The sequence below is a fragment of the Dysidea avara genome, chromosome 8 (assembly GCF_963678975.1).
Source record: "Dysidea avara chromosome 8, odDysAvar1.4, whole genome shotgun sequence".
Lineage (NCBI taxonomy): Eukaryota > Metazoa > Porifera > Demospongiae > Dictyoceratida > Dysideidae > Dysidea > Dysidea avara.
Genome location: NC_089279.1, coordinates 37,221,623 through 37,243,099, shown reverse-complemented (window position 1 = coordinate 37,243,099; position 21,477 = coordinate 37,221,623). Strand labels below are relative to the sequence as shown.

At 39.6% G+C, this 21,477-nt stretch overlaps 5 protein-coding genes across 9 annotated transcripts in view; 3 read left to right on the top strand and 2 right to left on the bottom strand.

Annotated features, from left to right (window-relative positions):
* Nucleotides 1–1,009: 1,009 nt before the first annotated feature.
* LOC136263075 (RUS family member 1-like) lies at nucleotides 1,010–6,429 on the top strand. Of its 2 annotated transcripts, XM_066057532.1 has the most exons (14): nucleotides 1,010–1,175; nucleotides 1,421–1,498; nucleotides 3,482–3,596; nucleotides 3,645–3,690; nucleotides 3,736–3,768; nucleotides 3,814–3,919; nucleotides 3,968–4,069; nucleotides 4,531–4,601; nucleotides 4,648–4,832; nucleotides 5,488–5,542; nucleotides 5,588–5,658; nucleotides 5,702–5,817; nucleotides 6,092–6,164; nucleotides 6,210–6,429. In XM_066057532.1, the coding sequence occupies exons 1-14, from the start codon at nucleotides 1,035–1,037 to the stop codon at nucleotides 6,380–6,382; spliced, it is 1,365 nt and encodes a 454-aa protein (XP_065913604.1). In that variant the 5' UTR covers nucleotides 1,010–1,034; the 3' UTR covers nucleotides 6,383–6,429. The 2 variants fall into 2 exon arrangements, with proteins under 2 accessions (XP_065913604.1, XP_065913602.1); XM_066057530.1 differs by having other exon boundaries at nucleotides 3,482–3,690.
* A 1,309-nt stretch (nucleotides 6,430–7,738) lies between these two features.
* Nucleotides 7,739–10,508, top strand: LOC136263076 (pituitary-specific positive transcription factor 1-like). Of its 2 annotated transcripts, none has more exons than XM_066057534.1 (2): nucleotides 7,739–7,836; nucleotides 8,944–10,508. In XM_066057534.1, exon 2 carries the CDS (start codon nucleotides 8,951–8,953, stop codon nucleotides 10,331–10,333), a length of 1,383 nt encoding a protein of 460 aa, XP_065913606.1. In that variant the 5' UTR covers nucleotides 7,739–7,836; nucleotides 8,944–8,950; the 3' UTR covers nucleotides 10,334–10,508. The 2 variants fall into 2 exon arrangements, with proteins under 2 accessions (XP_065913606.1, XP_065913605.1); XM_066057533.1 differs by lacking the exon at nucleotides 7,739–7,836 and adding an exon at nucleotides 7,918–8,077.
* Nucleotides 10,509–11,662: 1,154 nt separating this feature from the next.
* Nucleotides 11,663–21,477, bottom strand: part of LOC136264491 (cysteine desulfurase-like) — a 56,320-nt gene continuing 46,505 nt past the window's right edge. For 2 of the 3 annotated variants that reach the window (XM_066059243.1, XM_066059244.1), the window contains 12 exons: nucleotides 14,486–14,539; nucleotides 14,339–14,437; nucleotides 14,201–14,294; nucleotides 14,042–14,091; nucleotides 13,910–13,994; nucleotides 12,961–13,036; nucleotides 12,829–12,910; nucleotides 12,468–12,573; nucleotides 12,339–12,420; nucleotides 12,170–12,253; nucleotides 11,931–12,020; nucleotides 11,663–11,882 (listed from right to left, as the gene is read on the bottom strand). In XM_066059243.1, the coding sequence (XP_065915315.1) occupies nucleotides 11,819–11,882; nucleotides 11,931–12,020; nucleotides 12,170–12,253; nucleotides 12,339–12,420; nucleotides 12,468–12,573; nucleotides 12,829–12,910; nucleotides 12,961–13,036; nucleotides 13,910–13,994; nucleotides 14,042–14,091; nucleotides 14,201–14,294; nucleotides 14,339–14,437; nucleotides 14,486–14,539 (966 nt within the window). In that variant the 3' untranslated portion in view covers nucleotides 11,663–11,818. Of the gene's footprint in view, nucleotides 11,883–11,930; nucleotides 12,021–12,169; nucleotides 12,254–12,301; nucleotides 12,421–12,467; nucleotides 12,574–12,828; nucleotides 12,911–12,960; nucleotides 13,037–13,909; nucleotides 13,995–14,041; nucleotides 14,092–14,200; nucleotides 14,295–14,338; nucleotides 14,438–14,485; nucleotides 14,540–21,477 lie in introns of those variants that run through there. The other variant, XR_010705153.1, reaches the window with a different exon arrangement.
* Nucleotides 14,546–20,088, bottom strand: LOC136264493 (uncharacterized). Its single transcript, XM_066059246.1, has 2 exons — nucleotides 19,133–20,088; nucleotides 14,546–19,082 (listed from the first exon to the last, which is right to left on the bottom strand). Exons 1-2 carry the CDS (start codon nucleotides 19,544–19,546, stop codon nucleotides 18,804–18,806), a joined length of 693 nt encoding a protein of 230 aa, XP_065915318.1. The 5' UTR covers nucleotides 19,547–20,088; the 3' UTR covers nucleotides 14,546–18,803.
* LOC136264488 (uncharacterized) lies at nucleotides 15,585–20,082 on the top strand. The gene is made up of 7 exons (XM_066059240.1): nucleotides 15,585–16,856; nucleotides 16,908–16,955; nucleotides 17,008–17,708; nucleotides 17,762–17,989; nucleotides 18,050–18,278; nucleotides 18,336–18,389; nucleotides 18,459–20,082. The coding sequence occupies exons 1-7, from the start codon at nucleotides 15,779–15,781 to the stop codon at nucleotides 18,776–18,778; spliced, it is 2,658 nt and encodes an 885-aa protein (XP_065915312.1). The 5' UTR covers nucleotides 15,585–15,778; the 3' UTR covers nucleotides 18,779–20,082.

Below are 21,477 nucleotides of genomic sequence, written 5' to 3'. Positions count from 1 at the left end.
ACAACTAAAGTGGAGGTGCCGCAATGATGCAACAATACCTATGGTGGAGTTGTGGTTTCAATTATGGTATTGTTATGCCGACTTTGAAGTGGTTTATACTTTGGGCTGATGACACAGCCATCAGAAAATTGCTCTGGAGCTGAAAATCGCTAACCCGAGCAAAGTAACTACGCACTTTAAAGTAAGCACCAGTGACTACCTTCCACCGGACAGTACGTTTTTTAAAGTTTTAAAGTGTTCTACATACATTATAAGGCTTGAAAAGATTACAAAACAACACAAAACTTACTTATATGTAACGCGCACGATAAAACTAAGATTTTCATGATGATCAGCGTGTGGACAAACCCCACAGTGATTTTCATCCTCATTGAAGCTTGGACGACGGAGCAATCCCAAGTTAAATACGAGTTGTTATTTTGTGCCAGGGTTCTATTGGGGAATATACGGAGAATTTTTTTATTAAAAAATCTCGGATACTGGAATGCCTAATGATAGCAACAATTAACAGGTAATATCAGTGCCTGCCTGCCTGCTCAATTTTTTCTTAAATTTGCATTCCCATATATGAGCATACATTCTTTTTTGGTATCACGGTTTGCTTATATCCCTTCTTGTATGATTATACTGGCTACACACAAAGCTGCATGGTATAATGCTATAACATCACATGACCTATAATACATACACTATACATCACCTCTGGAATCGTTTTACATAGTGCATGTACTTCTTCCTTGCATGCTGCATGTATACTTGCAACAATGATCCTACTCCTAATTATATAGTTAAACAATATCAGGCTACAGGACTGTTGAGACCTGTAGACCTTCAGCTCTTATCCTGTGAAATTTTAGTAAAAATTTTCTTTTTCTCCATAATTTTGCTGCTAGCCGGCAGCTAGATACAACACAGTAAATAAGCACAAAAAAAGTACTGAGCTATAGACTAATTAAACACTGATTGCCTGCTCCCAGAAACAACTGACTGTTTTATTAGAATACAGCTAGAATGATTCGATTGTGGTGTTGAGTATGACAACTGACTCGCTGCGCATTGTGGAGTACTACTCCAAAGGAGCTGTTAGGAGCTACGAGGTTAAGAATGACCGCTTATCAATAGTCCCTGTTCCACGGAACACCGGATTCTCCACTTCAGTGACGCAATTTTTCAAAGTTAGACTACATACAGTGGAGCTCCTCTTGCACGCCTTTAAATTCTGGCCAACCCCTTTATAAAGGACGACCGTCTAGTTCCCAAATCAACAATACTAGTAGTCTGTACACCCCTTAACTGAGGATACCTCTTTTATACAAGGGACTCCCCTAGTCTCGAACCCAGACCTCCCCGATGGTGTCCATTTAGAGGAGTTCCACTGTGCTCCGCTTAAATAACAGTAGTCACGTGTGGTCGCTTGTAGGAAGTGTTTCTACCAGAAGGATATCCGGATAGCGTTAGTGATGATTACTGGAACTACCAGAAATGGGACACTCTACAGGTGCTGGACCACATATCATTGCTGTGGCTGAGTACATCTTCCAAATGAAGTGATGATGAGACGCATGCAAGAGGCCCCTTACTTGTGCCGCATCACAACTTCATTAGTTACCTGATCTCATATTTGGCGTTCTCTTTTTGAATGGAGGTCAACATGTTTTTGCTTGCTTAAAATTGTATGGCCATGTGAGACTCATGAGTCAGATTAGTCAACCTGAATCAAGCAATCATCAAGGTGATTACTAGCCCAGCTGAGCCACTGCTATGTCATCAAATTTTCATAGGCTATAAATGACAAGTTCATCTCTGTGAAAATCAGTCCTGCAAGCCTTACCATAGATTGACTATAATCACAAAATTAATGAGATTTGATCTCACCGTCAAATGTGGTAGACTTTTACTCCACAGTGCTTGTAGTGCTCTTGTTACTCTAATCATATTCTATATCCAAAATGAGTACTAGCTTATCATGAAGGGATCATGCAGGTCTGTACTTTCTCACAAAAATGTGACCCGCTAAGCAAAACCCGACCTGTTTGCATAATTCAGTTTTTGAGATAAATGCCATTGAAATACGTTGGGAGTAACAATATCTTTGTTTCATTTCTGTATGACAAAGCAAATGTGAGTTACGTGTGTTTGTTTATGTTTCTGTAAAACAAGTTTATCGTTGCCGTTTCTAAGCTTGAACAGTCTTCTTGCTTAATGGCATGGCCAAAAATCTGTACATTGATAAATGCCCGAACTAGACAGCAAAGAAGTTATAAAATGAAGTTGGAAGAAAATGCAAACAAGTCAGGCTTTTGCTCAGCGGGTCACAAATATTGACCAGAAACCAACCTAATGATATCTTCATGGTGCCTTAGCAATGTTGGTTAGGTATTAAAAGTGTCTTCACTACAACCTGAAATGCTTCCAATTTATAATTTTTTTTTTAAATTTGGTGTAACTAATGAACTAATTTCAGACCAGCTTAACTAATTCTGATAGATGTCACTAGAGGTGCCTTTTGGCATATACTGCTATATGTACATCACAGCTAACCTTTATCATCCATTGCTTTTTGCTGGAAACACAAGGTGTTGATTTGTGGTAGCACTTTGTGTTGAAAATCATCGATAGTTTTCACACCACACACCCTCAACTGTCAAAATATGTTGTTAGCCAGCTTCATGAATTGTTCTCTGTGTGTATGTCTGTGTACAGGCAGAACATAGTGTAAAACGATGTGACACAACTACATTGCTTAGCTCACAAACGTCATGCCTACAAACTCAGTATAGGGATGGAGCCTTATTTGTGTGGTGCCATTCTCTCTTCTGATGTGATATTGTAGAATGATTTATGAAACAAGCAAGTGTAAGGAACAATTTAGAAGGGATCATTGCAATAAAAGGTGCTGGGGGGGTACAAATTCAATCCATGCTTTATCAGTTCTATTTATATAAGAATGAATTTTGCACTTCAGGTCATGATCTCCACTTGTGTGTTTAAGCACCTTTATTATGTAGATTGCTAGCAATAGAAATGATCATCATTCAGGGGTGTCGTATGTTAAGTGTGTCTTATATTGGGTGTGTCTTATATTAGGGGTGTCGTATATTAAGTGTGTCTTATATTGGGTGTGTCTTATATTAGGTGTGTTATATTAGGGGTGTCGTATGTTAAGTGTGTCTTATATTGGGTGTGTCTTATATTAGGTGTGTTATATTAGGGGTGTCGTATGTTAGGTGTGTCTTATATTAGGTGTGTTATATTAGGGGTGTCGTATGTTAGGTGTGTCTTATATTAGGTGTGTTATATTAGGGGTGTCGTATGTTAGGTGTGTCTTATATTAGGTGTGTTATATTAGGGGTGTCGTATGTTAAGTGTGTCTTATATCAGGGTGTTTTATATTAGGGGTGTCTTATATTAGGGGTGTCGTATGTTAAGTGGGTCTTATATTTTATATTAGGGGGTGTCTTATGTTAGGGGTGTCTTATAGGCATTTTGCTCCAGTATCACTGGTACCCTGGCAACACATGCTGTCCTCAAGGGTGTTGGTGTTGGTGACAGCTCTGCTACTGCTGCTGCTGCTACCATCACTTGGTTACTGAAAGGTAAACATTCTCTAATAGAGCAGTCATCAGTCAAATGTTGTTTATTAGATGGTGCCGGCATGGTGGGACGTATTCTATTTGCATGGCTGCAAGGGTAAGTTAACCTCTGCCAAATAAAGTGTCTATGTCGTAAATGTAGATCAGATCTGGATTGTAATGCTAAGAAATGGAGGTTAGTTACTGGTGACACTTAGCAACACAGCACAATGCCCCACAGATTTGTTGCTGATATACTGAATGACACCGCAATATTTTTGGAACTCTTGTCTCCGCTCTTCCCTACTCTGTTTCTGCCGATAGTCTGTACTGCTAGCGTGACTAAGGTTGTGCTCATGTGTCACTATGGTTATATCATGTAGCATTTTCCTTAGGCAATAGTGGGTGTGGCAGGAGGTGCCACACGAGCAGCATTGACACAACACCAAGCTAGATGTAACAACATGGCGGATGTGTCTGCTAAAGATGGTAGTCAAGTAAGCCACTTTAGTGGGTACCAATAATAACTCACTTATGTGACTGGCTGGTTGAAAACCCACCCATGTTCGCAAAATTCTATTTTGCTATAAAAACATAAAGCCATCTTAAAAGAGTTTGTGTACAATGCTCTATACTTTGGTGGACTTCTAATGAACAGTCTGAACCAAGTCTCCATCTTCATACTGTCTTGCAGTTGTGAGTTATGATTGATAAGTTGTGAGATATGATTGATAGTCAAATGCCTGTAATTTACAAATCAAGTTTCTTGGTGTTCCAACTGTCTGGCAGCATAACCCAGACACTGGGTCTGTCCATTATAGCTAGTGGAGAAGAACTAAATAGGAACGTGACAGTTTTTTCACTCGTGTAGTGTGTGTGTGTGTGTGTGTGTGTGTGTGTGTGTGTGTGTGTGTGTGTGTGTGTGTAGTGTGGTTTCCATATTATGATGCTAACCTAGGAGACGCTGGTCAACCTGTCAGCCCTACTGGTTGGACTGGTTTTAACTCCCCTGGTGACTGGCAGTCAACAGTTAGTTGTGGTCAAATAATACAGGATGAACTGGTTTTTAATACAGGTTAATCTGGTTGTTGTTTATCCTGTTCACATTCCTTCACCTTCTCTTCAACTATCACGCTGTTGCTTCAGTTAAGATGGAGACGCTGAACAGAAGGAGGCTTCACTTGTTGATTCAACACTACCTTACCACTGGTGTAATGTTATCCCCAGCTATAGTTAATCATCAGGAACCAATACTAGCAGGTTGTCACTACATTGTTCTATTGTAAAAATATTTTAATTAAGCATATTATCTAACCACTTCAAACTTATTGTGTTTTTATATCATTAGGCAGTTTAATGGCTTGCTATTATCCAAAACTATGATGGTATACATTCCTGTGTGATGTATGTGGCTTTTGTCAATTAATTGTTCACAAGTTTTAAATGGTTTATAATATGTAACCACTTTGTGTATGCTACACCACATACCCCACACACACACACACACACACATACATACATACATACACACTACACTGATAATAATTCAACACTACTGTGAAGCCATCCAGGGCAGCACCTCCTATGCAGACTTTTCTCATTAAACATAACACATCATAATAATTTCCATTAGTAATATTGAATTAGACTTGGTGAACTGTGGGTTGTCAACATCCTCCCACTCAGTTTGGTAGTCATGAATTTTAATGATATTAATTATAGTAGCTAGTTGTTTTTGCTGTAGCGTAATAGCTTGAAAGAGCTCCTACACATGTTGTAACACAATCTATTGACAATAACATCTTATTGTGGTATGTAGGAGTTGGCTTTATACTTTATATGATTAAATTTTTTGGTTTAATTAGTGTCTATGTAGTATAAACTTGTAATTATAGGATGTGTGTTTGTTGTGTAGGATTCAAGTGTTATCTGTCATATCAACTAGGCTGTGAACTACGACATGTCATCAGGTATCCAGATAATATCACTTCTTCCTGTCTGTCATGTTAATGTAGGGAACCTCGTGATGTTGTCAAGCATGAAGATTCACTTGTCATAATAAGTTTAACAAGTAAACAACAGAGAGGTAAGGATGGCTCGTTGATAACGTATTCATACTTTGTTTGTAGTACATATAGCACTCCACAAGGACTCGACATCTCATGATCAGCTACGTGGTTGTGTACAGGTTGAACTACTTCAGTTCATATTTAACCACTGGAATTCCTACCGATGGGAAACAACTGTATGTAGTGTTAATATTGTTACAAGTATTACACTAAATCACTCTCTGATCAATGGTAATGTCATCATTTCCAGACTAAACCAGATGAGCCTCTTGGCTATACTGTTTTTTGAATTTAATTTGTGGTATTTCTAATATTGTCTACCTAATGTTATTCATTTAGGTGTGAAATAAGATCACCTGTTTGTGACATATGATCATATATTAAAACACACACATTGATATCATTGTTTTTGTCATGGAGTTGCTATTATAACAACTGACTATTGTACAGGACTTTCACCAGTTATTTGACAACTATTACATAAAGTTATCAAATATAATTAAACAGGAGCCTACTATAACAGGTGAGCTCTTATAGGTCACTGCTGGTCACAAACTTGTTACTATAGGTGGAGTGAGCAGTAGTGTGGAGGTGGAACTGATACAAATTACGGAGGAAATTGTGTCACAACATTTTGGTAGTCTGAAGATTGAGTTGGAACAAGCTGGTTGGATTACAGAGAGAAACTTACTAGGACCGACTGGATGGAGATATAATTTAAACCATGATAAATTTGTGTAGTATTGCTATTGGTCATAGTGGTCATTATCTATTCTTGTGGTCTGGCAGCCAAAGGCCAAACAATTAACCAGCAATAGTTAGTGGTTGGTGGTGATAATTACAAAGGTATTATTGCTAACCACCATGCTAGCTGTCTGAGAAGTGTGTCTCTGTCTTTGAAGTCTACGACACTTGTAAGAGTGTGAGGGTCCACTCCGCATATGTTATTCGACACTTAAATATTCCATGAACAATTATTGTGCCAACAATCAAGTGGGGGCCGGGGTATTTAGTTGTATGAATAGTAACTACAAATTTTAATGGAAGAAGCAAGGAAATTTATAATGATTTCCTCAACATCAAATATAGCTACAAATTGTAGAACAGTGCTTGTTCTAGACAAGCATGCTGAACACAATGCAAAAAATGATTCTTGCTTGTCATGAAGGTGGTAACAGTATGTGACCCATCAACACCATGCAGGCACAACTGAGTTGAGGCCTGCAGAACTAGACATTCTTTTTGTATACTGAATTTCCTAGATTGATGTAGAGCTGCATGACATGCATAGTATATTGCAGTTATAGTGACTAAGCTATTCCTATGACTAGACTGATATGTGTAGCAGTCTTCTTATAGTACTGTGCAGCGAGGGTATTTCATCTGAAAGACCGTATAATGCCATGTTGATATGACATCACTTTTGTTTTAGTTATACAACTTGACAGTCACAATGTGTTGCGAATTTTGATAAAAATGGTCAGACTGACTGTCCAAAAGTGCTAGCAGAACTTGTCACTCTGATTCTATGCATGAGGGAGATAGTCACAGATCAGTCAGTATAGTATATTTTTTTCCTTACTTTGGCCCCTTTTCTGTTACACCTTATCAGTCAGTAGGTCAAGTCATTAAGTCTAAGTCCTGAATTAGGTTAGGTAATCCTAAGGCTGCAGGACATGTTGCTGTCAGACCTTCAGTGCTGGTCACTGTAAAGTGCTAATAATAATAATAATAATAATAGCTAGCTGGGATATTGTCAGAAAAGCTAGCACAGCAGATCGACTGATATCATGCAGACTGTATGTGTGTTCAAAGTGATTAACTATGTCAGATGGAGGGTCTGATGATCTGGGCTGAGTTGCAACAAGTTGCTGTGGTCTTGCTGATATAGCAGCCCTGTATCCTGCTTGGCAGCGATCTGCAATCTTGCTACATACAGCTAGGGATAAGGTGATTGATAAATCTGAGAAAAAAGCATGTGCATATTCTCAGTCCAGATGACGTCATTATGTTATTATACAGTGGGATGTTTGTGGATGGAGAGCCACGCCCATAATTAAACCACGTGTTATTAGTTAATTGGTCACGAGTATCCTGTGACACGTGGATGTTATATTGGCATGCAACAACACGCAGCACACCAATATTTCGTGCAGGTCTGCTAGCGAGGGGAAGAAGCCAATCATATTCGTAAAGTAAGTTGCTGTTGTAAGGTCTCCCTTAGCATGTGCTTTTTACTAATTATACGAGAAGCCCTATGGCGCCGCGGATGAGATACAAACCACAAAAATATGTTTTATATGTAATAATTAATGTTGTAAAATGTTTATATATGCGCTCGGAACAGCATATCGGGTATTAGCTGTGATTTCTCCTTGACGATTGCAGCTGTAGCACCGAGCTGCCACTAAGACCCTTCGATACGCCCATCTCGTGGTAAGAAGCTGTAGTTAGATCGATTTGTGTTGGGCGTAGCTGTGTAGTGTTCCGGCCATGATGTACTGCGATCTGTAGTTGTGCAGTACTATGGCGTGTCCTGTTCGACTTTACTAATAAAATGATGAATTATTAATTGTGCTAGTATAGCTGTACTGAATAGTTGTTATTATAGCTAGTTATTATGTACCGTACAATAGTCGATATTATAAGTTCTAATATACGTATATAATAATACTGGCCGTACACCGTCGTGAAGGCCTACAGGAAGGTAGTTTAATGTGATCATGTTAGTTGAGTTATATTTTATAGTCTTATAACCCCAACCAATGGGATCGAGGTCAATGTAGTCCAATAACCTAATGCCTAGCCAACTGGTTAAACCTGTTGGGATAGTCAACCAGTCAGGTTGATACCACCTATTAATGTGTTTGCCATTTGCCAGTTAAACTAGTTACAGTTGCATGATGATCAAGTTGGCATGTTTATTGACTGAACACTTTTGATGACATTGTTACCCATTAGCAACAGATACCTGTGATGTGCTTATTGTGATTGTGTTAATGTAATCTATCTCTTGTATAACACTGGTCAATCCTACATGGCCTTACTAGCCAGCAGTAGGTGGGGGAGGATTGGGTGTAATAGAGAGTAGTGAGCTATACAAATACTAAATATAGCTAGGATGTTGCATAGCTACTTGTGTTAGGAAGTTGTTGACTGAGACAAGAAAAGAAATTGGTCCTACACACAGTACATGACCACAGTATGATTACATTGTAACACTTTGATAATTGTGTGGTTTGTTAATTGTCATATGGTAACTGATAATGTGATGATGGGATATATCTTATTATTTTGTACAGCTACAACATGTTACCAGTCAAAGGAGTACTACCATTCAACATGAATGGTAATATAGTGACTGTGTTACCTGCTGCTGCTAATGGACAGTTAGTACAGGCATCGACCACCAGCCCAGACTCCATGAGGACTCCAATGGTATTTAATTTACCATTATCTGCTAATGTGATCAAATTTCCCATGTCAACAACTTGTGCAAACTCCAAAGCAATTCCGGCATCTGTTCCCACCCAAATCTTTGCCATTTGTGTGCCAACGTCTTCTAACTTGATTCAGTCTTCTAACTTGATTCAGTCTTCTAACTTGATTCAACCTTACGTTTTACCACAGCAACAGCAGGTTGTTACTAGACCATCAATGCCACCAGCACTACAGCTCATTGAAGAGGTCAATTCACCCGTTTCTTCTCCTGAGCCAAAAAAGCTGAACAGTCCTTCAGTAATAGTGTCCAATCCCAGCTATGTGTGTAAGGCTGAGAGCACTAGTAGTTCTACTCCCACTAGTCCCATGATGCATCCAAACGAGGAAACACTAGAGAAGTGGCACCATATTGTTGTATCAGAGGCTAAAGATTTGGAGGAGTTTGCTAAGTCCTTCAAGGCTAAGAGAATTGAGTTAGGGTACACACAGGAGATGGTCGCTAACGATATCACCAATAAGATGGGGTATTCATGTCAACAAGCTGTCATTTGTTACTTTGAAAAGATGCAAATGAGCACCGTGAGAATGCACCGTCTAAAGTCACTACTGGAGAAATGGCTTCAAGAAGCCAAGCCAGCTGGTAATAACATTCCTTCCTTGTGCCGACCTCGAAAACGGCGATCATCTGCAGAACTTTTTCCGCTAGATGAAGAAACTTATCCTTTTTCTGAAGAAGAGAAGGGAAAAGTTAGACTTGACGTTATCAACCTGGTAAAGAGGTTTAGAACAAAACGTAAACAACTCGGTATCTCTCAGCAAAGGGCAGCAGAAGAGCTGCAGGCTATGCATGGCAGATCCTTCAGTCAAGCATTTATCTCATTGTTTGAGACCCTCCAAATGTCACTGACTGAAGCTAGTCAGTTTAAACATTACTTTGAGGAATGGATCAATTCTGTTGACAACATCATTAGTGCTGGTGGTGGTAGCATTGCAGGTAGCCCCACCAATGGAACCACATACAACCTAACTCCTTCAAGAAAGAAAATTCGCATCGACCCTAAGAAGAAAGCTACACTTGAAGTGATCTTTAACAAACATCCAAACCCTAAACCTTTGGAGAGGAGAGAGATAGCTGAATCACTTGAGCTACCTACTAACACGGTACAAAACTGGTTTGCTTTCAGAAGACACAAGGAAAAACAACAGAACTCAGTCTTTTTACCAGATGATCAAGAAATTATTGCATGTTAAAATTTAAACTTGTTGAGTTGTGTTAACCAAATCCCACCAGTCCAGGCACATTATAACTTAATTCAATTATTTTATAAATCTAACAAAATTTATTATATTGTAGTTATAGGATTTTGTAATTATGTATTATCACATGTTTTATTAAATTTTTAATCATGAAGCTTTATTATGCTAACTGAAGTTATTGCACTAGACAGGAAGTTCAGTTCCTGTAGATCATGCAGAGATCATTATTAGCTAATTGGTGTGGTATTACAACCAGTTATATGACCAGTTCCCTTCATGGATATAATATCCATAACACGAATAGCTATGGTCATAAGGATCACCCTCAACTAGCTATATATGTAATAGTTGGTAATATTATCAGTGTGACTAGTTTGTGGGTTGACCAAATAAACAACTTATCGTGTGAGATGGGAACTATATAGTGTCAATGTAACCATAGGAAATGAATACTCTCCAATTGTTTATGATGACACAGTATATTATACTATTAATATTGTGCACTGTACTTGTCCAGGTGTTGAGTTCTGCTTGTCAGTATTTGATTGGTTTTGAAGTACAACTGAACATGTGACATGGTATCAACATCTTAGATCATGTGATCTCTGGTGAAGGAGACTTAGAGAGCTGGTCTATTGAACTAGCTAGCCTATCTCAACATGACACTGGTGAATATGCTAGTCTGTTTATTGTGTATGTTATTGGTGTCAATATTGAACCTATTCCCTGTAGCTAGCACTGCTATTTCATTGTGTCTCTATATCATGTGTGTTGTGTCACTGTGTCTATATCATGGTTTTTGTAGTGATGACATAAAACACCTCTTCAATCTGAGCCACTACTGGTAAGCAAAAGCCTGCTGACCATTGTCACTATATATATACACATACCATGTTATGTGCTGTGTCTATATCATGGTACTGTATCATGTGTTGTGTCACTGTCTCTACATCATGGTACTGTGTCATGTGTTGTGTCACTGTCTCTACATCATGGTACTGTGTCTATATCATGATACTGTGTCATGTGTTGTGTCACTGTCTCTACATCATGGTACTGTGTCTATATCATGATACTGTGTCATGTGTTGTGTCACTGTCTCTACATCATGGTACTGTCATGTGTTGTGTCACTGTCTCTACATCATGATACTGTGTCTATATCATGATACTGTGTCATGTGTTGTGTCACTGTCTCTACATCATGATACTGTGTCTATATCATGATACTGTGTCATGTGTTGTGTCACTGTCTCTACATCATGGTACTGTCATGTGTTGTGTCACTGTCTCTACATCATGATACACTGTACATGTTACAAGGTCTAATAAATAATTTCTTGATGACATCTAACAAAGTTCAACTATGTTGTTTACACATGTTTGGCCCACAAGTGTCAAGTAACAACGTCAGATTGATAAACAGTTATTGTGATAATATCAATTGAACTTGTGTATTAAGGGAATAAACCCTGCTATATTAATGTTGGCTCCACTGTATAGACTTGATATCAACTCCTTCTTGTATCATCTCCCACAGAGGACTATACGTAACAATACAATACATAACTGATGGGCTAATATAATAATACCTCATTGATCTGAGGTGATTAACTTGGTGTACACATTTCTCAATAGTGTAGTCCACTTCTTCCACTGTAGTGAACCGTCCAATACCAAACCTGTCAATCAAATAGTGACAACATTGTGTCTATGCATATTTCATAACTTTGATATCTACAAGTTGTACTTTGAGCTATTGAGATGGAAAATTGATCAGGATCAACTGACACATTATCAGCTTATTCAATAATTAACATGATAACATTACCTGATGGAGGAGTGGGCCAGATCTTCGTCTGATCCAATAGCTCGCAGCACATAAGACGGCTCCAGCGATGCTGAGGTACAAGCACTACAGATAGTATAAGGATTACATGTGGTTACATCATGAACAACACACCCCTACACAATGAGGCACACTTCATGGAGCCAGTTACCTCCCAGATGATAACGCGATATCTTTAAGTCCCATTAGCAAACTCTCTCCCTCAACATAAGCAAAGGACAAGTTGACACAACCTAGTGACCAGACTATATCAACAACGCTTACATCGACAACATCATACCAGGGTAGCTATGGTCTGGATCACCATTCCTGATGACATGGTCTAACTGTGAGGTGATGCCAGTAATGAGGCGGTCTGCTAGCCAGGTAACATGTTTGTGATCATACTACAATGAGAGTTAAGAACACTGGCTCATGGAAACCTTGCTGTTTGCAGTCAGGCTCACCCAAAACATAAATTATTAAATAATAGCTACCCTACAAGCTTCAAGTAGTGAATACACAGGATAATTACAGCTACATTGTAGTGGTCAGTTTGAAGTGGAGTTAATGAAGTGTGAGAAACTGTAGGAAAGTAGTTCACACAAACTACAAGCTGTTTTCTGATTATGTTGGGGACCAAACAACAGCTGCCATAATACCTCCATTTCTTCACCAGCTATTTCACAAGCAGCTCCCAGCCCAACTACTAGTGTGTGTGGGACTGTTCCACTACGCATGCCACTAGAGTGACGACAATTGTAATATTGTTCGTACACAATAGTAGCTCTTACCGCTCCTGTCCTCCCCCACTTTGGAGAGGATCAATCCTCACACGAGGTCTCCTCCTAACATACAATGCTCCAATACCTGTGGAGCATATTATAGAGTACAATAGTAAACTAGTACAGCTGGAGCACATAGGAGAGTTATAGGTATTTGTGTGGAACTAGTCAATAGATGATATTATCACAGTGTAAAATACTATATAAAGACAATGGAACTAATCCATATTAAGTATTGTTATGTGAAATATGAACAGCTGGTAGATAATAGACTATAATCCGTGAGGATAGTTCAAAAGTCTACCAGCCATCCTATTGCATCATATGAATAAACATTGTCAGGCTTTATACATCAAATATTTTATAGCTTCAACAAATTTTTTATAGCTTCAACCATTCCTTGTAGCATTCAATTACAAGCTAAATACTTTGTAGATGGTAAAACTTAATTGTTTTGACACAGACAAAATGGCTTCTATAAACGACAGATCCCCCAGAAGCAGTGACCAATTTGTGTGTGGCATGCATAACATCTCTGCACTGCAAGTAGTTAAACAAACTACAAAATGTTGTCATCTCAAAGTTATTAATACTTTGTCTCCAGTAGTTTATCTGTTGTTGATAGTATAGTAGTGTTTACCAAGACTAGACACTGACTTCATATTATTGTTTATGGACTATTATAAATAGTTGAGATGTCAATAGTGTTTACACACTAATCTTATTAATATAACAATTAGCAAGGTTAGGTGTTTACAACTGGTCCATTCATGAGCCCATATCAGTCCAACCAAGTGACGCTGCCACCTAACCCACTGAATGGGCTGAATATAACCATACAAGGCTGTGCGGTAGGTGACTCAGCCTATAATATTGCTTTCTCACAAGTGCCTACACTTGTGGTAGCTTACAAAAAATACCCGTACATTATAAAGAGCTGTTATTGCTCAACCAGTACCTTTGGGTCCATATATCTTATGACCACTGATACTCATAAGATCAATCTTCATATCATTAACACCAATCGGGATCTTACCCACTGCCTATGTACCAATGTGTTACCATGGTTACTGTAACATGTGTGGGTTACCTGAGCTGCATCAGAGTGAAAGAAGACTTTTTTGGAACGACATATTTCACCTAATATGGTGGTACAACAATACATAACAAGTTATTCATATATAATGGTGGGAAGCCTTTGATCCTTGTCATCCCTCACATACTGGTATTTCAACCATGTCATATATACCTATTTGTTTAATAGGCTGCTTGATACCAATCTCATTATTGACTGTCATAATGGAGACAAGAGAGGTGTCTGGTCTGATTGCTTCTTGTAACTCCTGAACAACATGTAGTCACTTCCATATAAAGCAATAATACACACCTCTAGTTTAATAATTCCATTCTTCTGCACAGGTAGATAGGTCACCTCAAACCCTTCTTGTTCTAACACTCTACAAGAGTCCAACACACATTTGTGCTCCTGAAGAAGACAGAGTGACAACTAAAGCTAGCAAGTGAGATCTCTCACTGTTTGTGTTGTGATAACATGTTTCTTCTTAGCTGAATAGAATCTGCTGACACCCTACACAATGAGATGTGGTTAGTGTTAATAAGTGTTGCTATCAACAACTTAGCAGCCAAGCAGCCGTCACTAAGTCTGCTGCCATTGAAAATATAATACACTGGCTATATTATTAGTAAACCACAGCCTACCTTATGGTTAACAGCCGCTGCCACTATGCCGAATGTGACAATAAAAATAAATTACCACTGCTGATAATTGACATAATGAGATAGCGCTCTAATTAGTTCTCACTGCATTCGACAAAGAAATAATGAAAGGGTACTACTTTCCATGGTAACCATGAAATAAAGCATCAGAGTTGTGTAAACACACAATATAATATTTTATTGTGTCAATGATGAATATGTGACAAGGAAAATCCCACTGTCTACCACAGTCAGACCTTCTTAAAACACAACATGTTATTTGGGTCACTGGCAAAACTAGTGATGTAATCTACTCTAATAGAACAATCTACTATCACAGAACATTGGCATGTAATACAAAATAAAGCCTTTACCTGCCATTACAGTTCTGCTTACCCAGTAAACTGGGTCACTGTGCACCACTCAGGTGGTAAGAGTCAACCCAGACATCTGGGGCAGGACTAGCAACCCGCAGAAGGCTATACCATGTCTAACACGTGAATGTGTGGGTACCCGAAGTCCCACCTGGACTTTCACCTGACATGGACATTTCCTAGTTGACACCAGGTATCCATTGATGACACAGATGAGTAGATTTCTTCCCCAGTTGACATCAGGTCCTCACTGTACAGCTGGGTAGACTGGAGCAATGAGAGTAAAGTTTCCTGCTCAAGGAAACGACAGCAGCAACTGGACAGGCCAAGTGTCAAACCTGGAACTACCGTATAGCCTAAATATTTCGAGGGGGAAAATTTTCGCTGATTTTGCGGTTTTGGGTGTTATCAGCGAAAATTTTACCCTTGAAATATTTTGACCTCCATATATAGTCTAATACATTTTGGGCGTGTTTGCAAATCTGTGAAAATTTTATTTTTAGCAACATTGCTCAACCTCGAAATATTTGCCCCTCGAAATATTTAGGCTATACGGTATCAAGAGTACATAATAAAGAGGAGAGTGTCTAACTCCAATATACGCTATCAAAAATGAGCGCGGGTAGACCTTAGTAGGTTTTCCGATTTTATTAGTAAATTTACGTAAACGATAAGGGTGTAAACAATGGTTAATTAACGCATCGGGATAGAGCCGTACAGTCACTGGAAAGGAATCGATGGATACTCCGAGGCGATTGAGCAGTCACGATTCTTCACCTCTGTCGTCGCAAGTCGAATGCCATCCCATTGAGGAATTGTGCGAGGAAGAAGATTACAACGGAACTGCTAGTGTAGCACCCGACTCGACTGCCGTGGAAGACAATAGCTCTGAAAATGACATCTTGACGACTATCTCGATTGAAAGGCAGGTAGAATTTCTGAAAGATATACAGGAGAATGTAAGCGATTTTTTCCCAGAGTTTTCTTTTGTGTTGTCACGTGTATCAATCGACGGTGCTGAAGGTGATTTGCAAGTGCCAGTTTTGATGATTACTCCACTGCAACTGTTCGTCCACCAGCCTTTGGGAGTTATGCCACGAATTCAGATCCAGGTACAGTATAAGATCTACAGTGTACACGTGCTAATGAGGCTCTGGAAAAAAGAAAGCTTCGACACATTTGAGGACATAGCTTCCTTGTGCAAGTTGCTAGGAGATAAATCTCAATACAAGTTTTGTCCGGGGCTGCTTCAGTATGATCAATACATGTCTGAATACAATAAGACAATCCGCTTCCATCTTAAGAAAGTACGGCTCACAACATTCCCATTCAAGCGTGTAGATTCTGTGGATTGCAGCCTTCTGTTTCAGCTAGCTCATAATGCTACAAAGGAAGAAAAGTCATCGAAGGAAGTGAAGTGTTATCCATGCAAGAGTCTGCTTTTATATTTGAAGCACCAGAAACGTAGGACATCTTCAGAAACTCCAACAAGAAAAACGAAACGACAGCAACCATCATCCCGAGCCAGGATGTCATATATGAGCCCAGCCAGTCAAGCAAAAAGAAGAAAATTGGCTCAGTATGAAAGAACTAGTAACATTAGGAAGCTGGCACGATATGAAGAAAATGAAATTGAATTGGACGAAGAGCAGAATGATGAAATGTGTGCTATTGTAAAGAAAATGGAAGACGAAGACTTGCAGAAATTGTTTGATGAAGGAGAAAAACATGGAGTTGGAAGCATTTTGAAGGATATTTGGGCCACAGATTTAGATCGCCAGCGAAAGGAGTTTTCTCATGATCAGGCAACCAATTGTAAGAAAACTTTAATACATGTATTTTAAAATTCTATTGTTTTTGTTGTAGGTAATGGTCGACGAGGTAATCGATGGAGTATGGTTACAATCAGAATGGGTAATGTATGCGTCAATTATCATGAGTGTATTGTTATCTCAATATTTTGTAGCCTTAGCGATATACTGTCGTAGTCCTGCTGCATACCAGGCATTAAAGGATTTTAACATCCTGAGCTTACCAGCCAAATCAACGCTACAGTCCTACTCAGGTGCTTTCATCCATGCACCAGGGGCTAGTTCAGCATGCATAACTGACCAAGTGTCTCGCTATGTGTTGTTTAAGGAGCAATGTAGACTAGTAGGGAAGCATGAGCCGAGGGGAGATGGTGCATTGATCTTTGACGAAGTCAAAGTTGCTTGTCAATTAATGTGGAATTCTCGAAACAATCAACTAATGGGATTGGCAATGACGGCAGCTGATCTTGCATCATTGAATGATATTTATCTACTGTTGAAGAATTCTGAGGGCAGCAAGCAGACATCATATGTGTTACAATTCCTATGGAGAGATCTGACAAGCAGCTTTGACATTGTTGGGCCTTATTTTACATGTGCACCCTCTGTAGATGGCAAGTTTGTGTTGGCTTGTGTGCTAGAAACAGTGAAACTGTTTCAATGTCATGGCTTGCAGACAAGTGTTTTAGTGTGTGACGGGGGCTCCTCCAACATTGCTACCATCAAGGCTTGTCATGGTCATCATGGTGCTTACTCTGTCACTGATGGTGAAGACAAGTTTGAAGTGAAGCCATGGATGATCAATCCATTCAACCCTCCAAACCAAATTTTTTGGTTAATTTGTCCGTCACATCAGGCATGTTGTATGTCTATATAATTATATATTTACATATACCTGTTTCACTGCAGTTAAAGAACATGATCAATGCTCTGTTCTCATCAAAGATAGGTGGCTCCAAACAATTTCAGCGTACAGACAAATGTACGTTTGGATGGGAGGCTATTGATAGTTTGTATCAAAGGGAGCTGGAACGAGCAAAGCAAAATTTAGCCAGAATGGTTCCAAGGCTAAAAGAGACTCACGTCCTGCGGGATGCATGGACAAAACTGAATGTTCATCCAGCAAAGATCATGCAGGTAAGGTTTAGTATTAAATTCCTGGCATTCAATGATGTAATTGTATAAAAATATTGGTAGCAAGAACAAGTTTTAGGAGAGCTCTACTGGTATGCTAACCAAGAGCCCACGCCACCAGATGCTGGAGTAACATCAGAGACCCTGGAGTATCTGGAAGCTAGCAGTCGTTTGTTTGAAAAAGGCTTTCTAAGCCATGACTGTGTCAGGGACATGAATTCTGATGTGATTAAAAACATCAACGAAGGTTTCAGCTACTTCACCGATTGGCTTGATGCTATTTTACAACAAGGTAATTGTGTACATCCTTTGTAATAGTTCTATTTCAGAACCTTTCTCCCACGCTTAGATCCCAAGTTTCCCCATACCTCAAATACACAAAGGTCATTTTTGTCTTGGCAAAGTAAGTATTTGTTCTTAAATGTGCATGCATAAGTTAGTGTACATGTGCTTATGTGTACATTTCTTACAGCTTGGGACCTCTTAAGAATTGATGTGTATGGCTTTAGGGCCTTCAGTGAGTGGTTCTTCAAAACCTACCCAACCTATTTTATTTCACCAGAACGACTATCGGGATCAGCTGTTGAAAGCTTGTTCAGTCAATATAAGCACAATGCTGGAGGAAAGTTGGACTCAGTCAACTACTGTACAGCCAGAGCCGCTCATCTAGTGAAACAGACTGTCAGCACTCATCACAGCGGAAAGGGTTACCGAGATGAAAATCTCAATACAACCGAGTTGCCACTACGGAAGAAGACATACAATAAGCACAACACAACAAACAATTCATGAGTGTATTCCAATCAAATAAACTACTTTAAGTAAATTTAGTTTCAAGTTTAGTATGGTTAGCTAATAAAAGTGGCCGTAAATTCACATCTGTTGTAGAAGCTAGGCCCTTCTTTGATGCCATGTGCTGTTTCACTGCTGAAACCACTTCTTGGATTCGTGTGTTACATAGTTTGCGTACCAGGATGTTGTAGACATTGTCCATAGCTTCTTCACTAAATGTATGAATATTTGGTAACTTCCCAGTTAGAATATTTATGAATGATTCTTTTAGTGACCCTTGTTCTTTCACCTTTTCATGAACTAACTAAAGTAAAATATAATAGGTACCAATTTTACATGGATTACAGACGTTACCTTTATAATCTGGTCATCATCTTGTATAGTCTCAGTATTTATTACACCTCTAACAATTTCATCCAAGCTCCGTAAAAATGGAACAAATGCTACATCTGGGAAGTACATGTAGCCGTTGTCACGATACATGAGGTACTGAGGTAGCTTTGACTTATCCTTCATGTTTATGGCTTGCAATATAGTTATTTCTTGGGATAATACATCTCTTTGTGCACCTGGACAACTCTTGATCTGTTTGTAATGCTGATGTAGCATGTCACATAGAGCAGCACCTCCAAAGCGCAGATAAACATCATCACCGTCAGTTGGCAATTGTACTGATTCCTTCATAGTACCAGTGGCATCCAATTTGTTCTGGAAATCACTACTTCGCTCCAACAAAAGTTCATAAACTGAGGAAGATATTGGTATCATCACTTTCTTGCTGTCATCAATGGCAATATGATGGATATCACAAAAGTCCAACCACTGCTTTCTACGATCAGCAACTGAAGTTTCAACAGATTTATCCAGATTGATCACAGATAAGCAATATTCCTTGGCCAAGAGAAAGGCACTGCAATGCTGATGCCACTGCAATTGAAAGCGTAAAAAAGAATCCGTTCCTTTCTGACATTCAGCAAACAACTCCACAAATCGTTCCCTGTGGTGGACTAAAATTATTTCAATTAACTGCTTGTTTCTAAACACTTCATCCACAAATTCCCCAAGTCCTGCTGGTAACAACTGCTCACTCAATTTAACTCGCGCAGCGTCAAACAAAACAGATGCATCTACTTCGTTCAAAAACTTACACAAACTTTGCCTCTCCTTTTTATTCAGGGCTTTGCGAGTTCTTTTCGTAGTGTGTTGACTGGCTGATGACTGGTCGTTATCCTTAGACTTGTGTGGCTGCTTGGTTGGTGGTAAATCATCGTCGATAGATTCTGCCTCCTTGCATGTTCGCTTGCTCTGCTTACCAGATCAAGATTTTCCATTAACAGTGGTGGTAGCAGCTGCCTGTTCAGAGTTCTTCATCGACTTTGAGCTAGGCTTCACCCGATTACGAGTCCGTGCAGCAATGGAATCAACTACAGTGGCCGTTCCGCTTTTCAGCTGCTTCTTGCACGAGTTACTGATAGATATTTCATCATTGCCATTCGTGGACTTCGACGCCATTTCTCACAATCACGTGTGTATTTCATCAGATGGGTTAATTTGTGAATCATGCGCATTGCGCCTGCGAACCATATAGTAATCAACACATTGATCAGCCACCATAAGAAGCCAAAGGTCTACCCGCGCTCATTCTTGATAGGGCATATTGAACTTAGATACTCTCCTCTTTATTATGTACTCTTGACGGTATGCATAACCATTTAGCTCACACAAGCATGCACATGTGTGTGTCCATGCTACCAACTTCCTCTGGTAACATGCCACTCTAGTGGTGTGACTTGCATGCGTGGGCGTGCGTAGGTGGGTGTGTATGTGCTTGCACACACTCTTCTTGACTCCTTGACTGCCTGTCCCCTTATTTTCTTCATCCCGGCCCCATGCCATCCATGGGAAACACCCACCTAAGGGATGCTGGGTAACCTAATTACAAGCGATTTCTTTAGGCCAGATGAATGACTGGACTCCCAAGGAGCCACTGATAATAGCAGTGACCTGAGACTCCTCTTAGTCCATCCTCAATGCAATATAGAACCGTGTGCATGGTGTAAACCCTGTTGTTGGCTTGCAAGGCCAAATCAAGGGCACCCTGGTCTCCACCACACAGTCAGGGCTAGGGCTGCTACCATTTACACACACACACACCTTATCAGCCTATCAAATGACAATAGCAGGGCCTGGACCTGGCACAAACTCAGCTTGAGCAGTATTGCTAGTGGCAGATGAGGTCACTTTTGCGATGGAAAATTCTGCCCCACCCACAGTAAAAGTAAGTTTGCTTTGGTGGAGGAGGTTGACCAGCACAGCACTTATGATGATGAGTTAAATCTCCCGAACAACTAAAAGTCCTTCCACGACCACAGACAAAAGAACTGCAGACAAAAGAGCCAGTGACCACAGTAGGACCTCTAGTTACTCCTCCAGACGAGATACATTGGCACAAATTAAACCATCTTGAACGATTTTGGCTACTTCATACCAACTGATAGCATCCAATCCCATCCTTTGTATGTTCCTCAAAACTACATCTCTCCAATGCAACTGGGGTCATGAAATGGCCTAGCAGTTAAAAGTTCTGCAAATAGCATCTGCTTGGGTAAGCAGTCATCACTCATCCTTAACACATACCTAACCAGCACAGATAATGCTGCACCAGTAACATACTAACCCCATCAGTCATCCCAAAATCT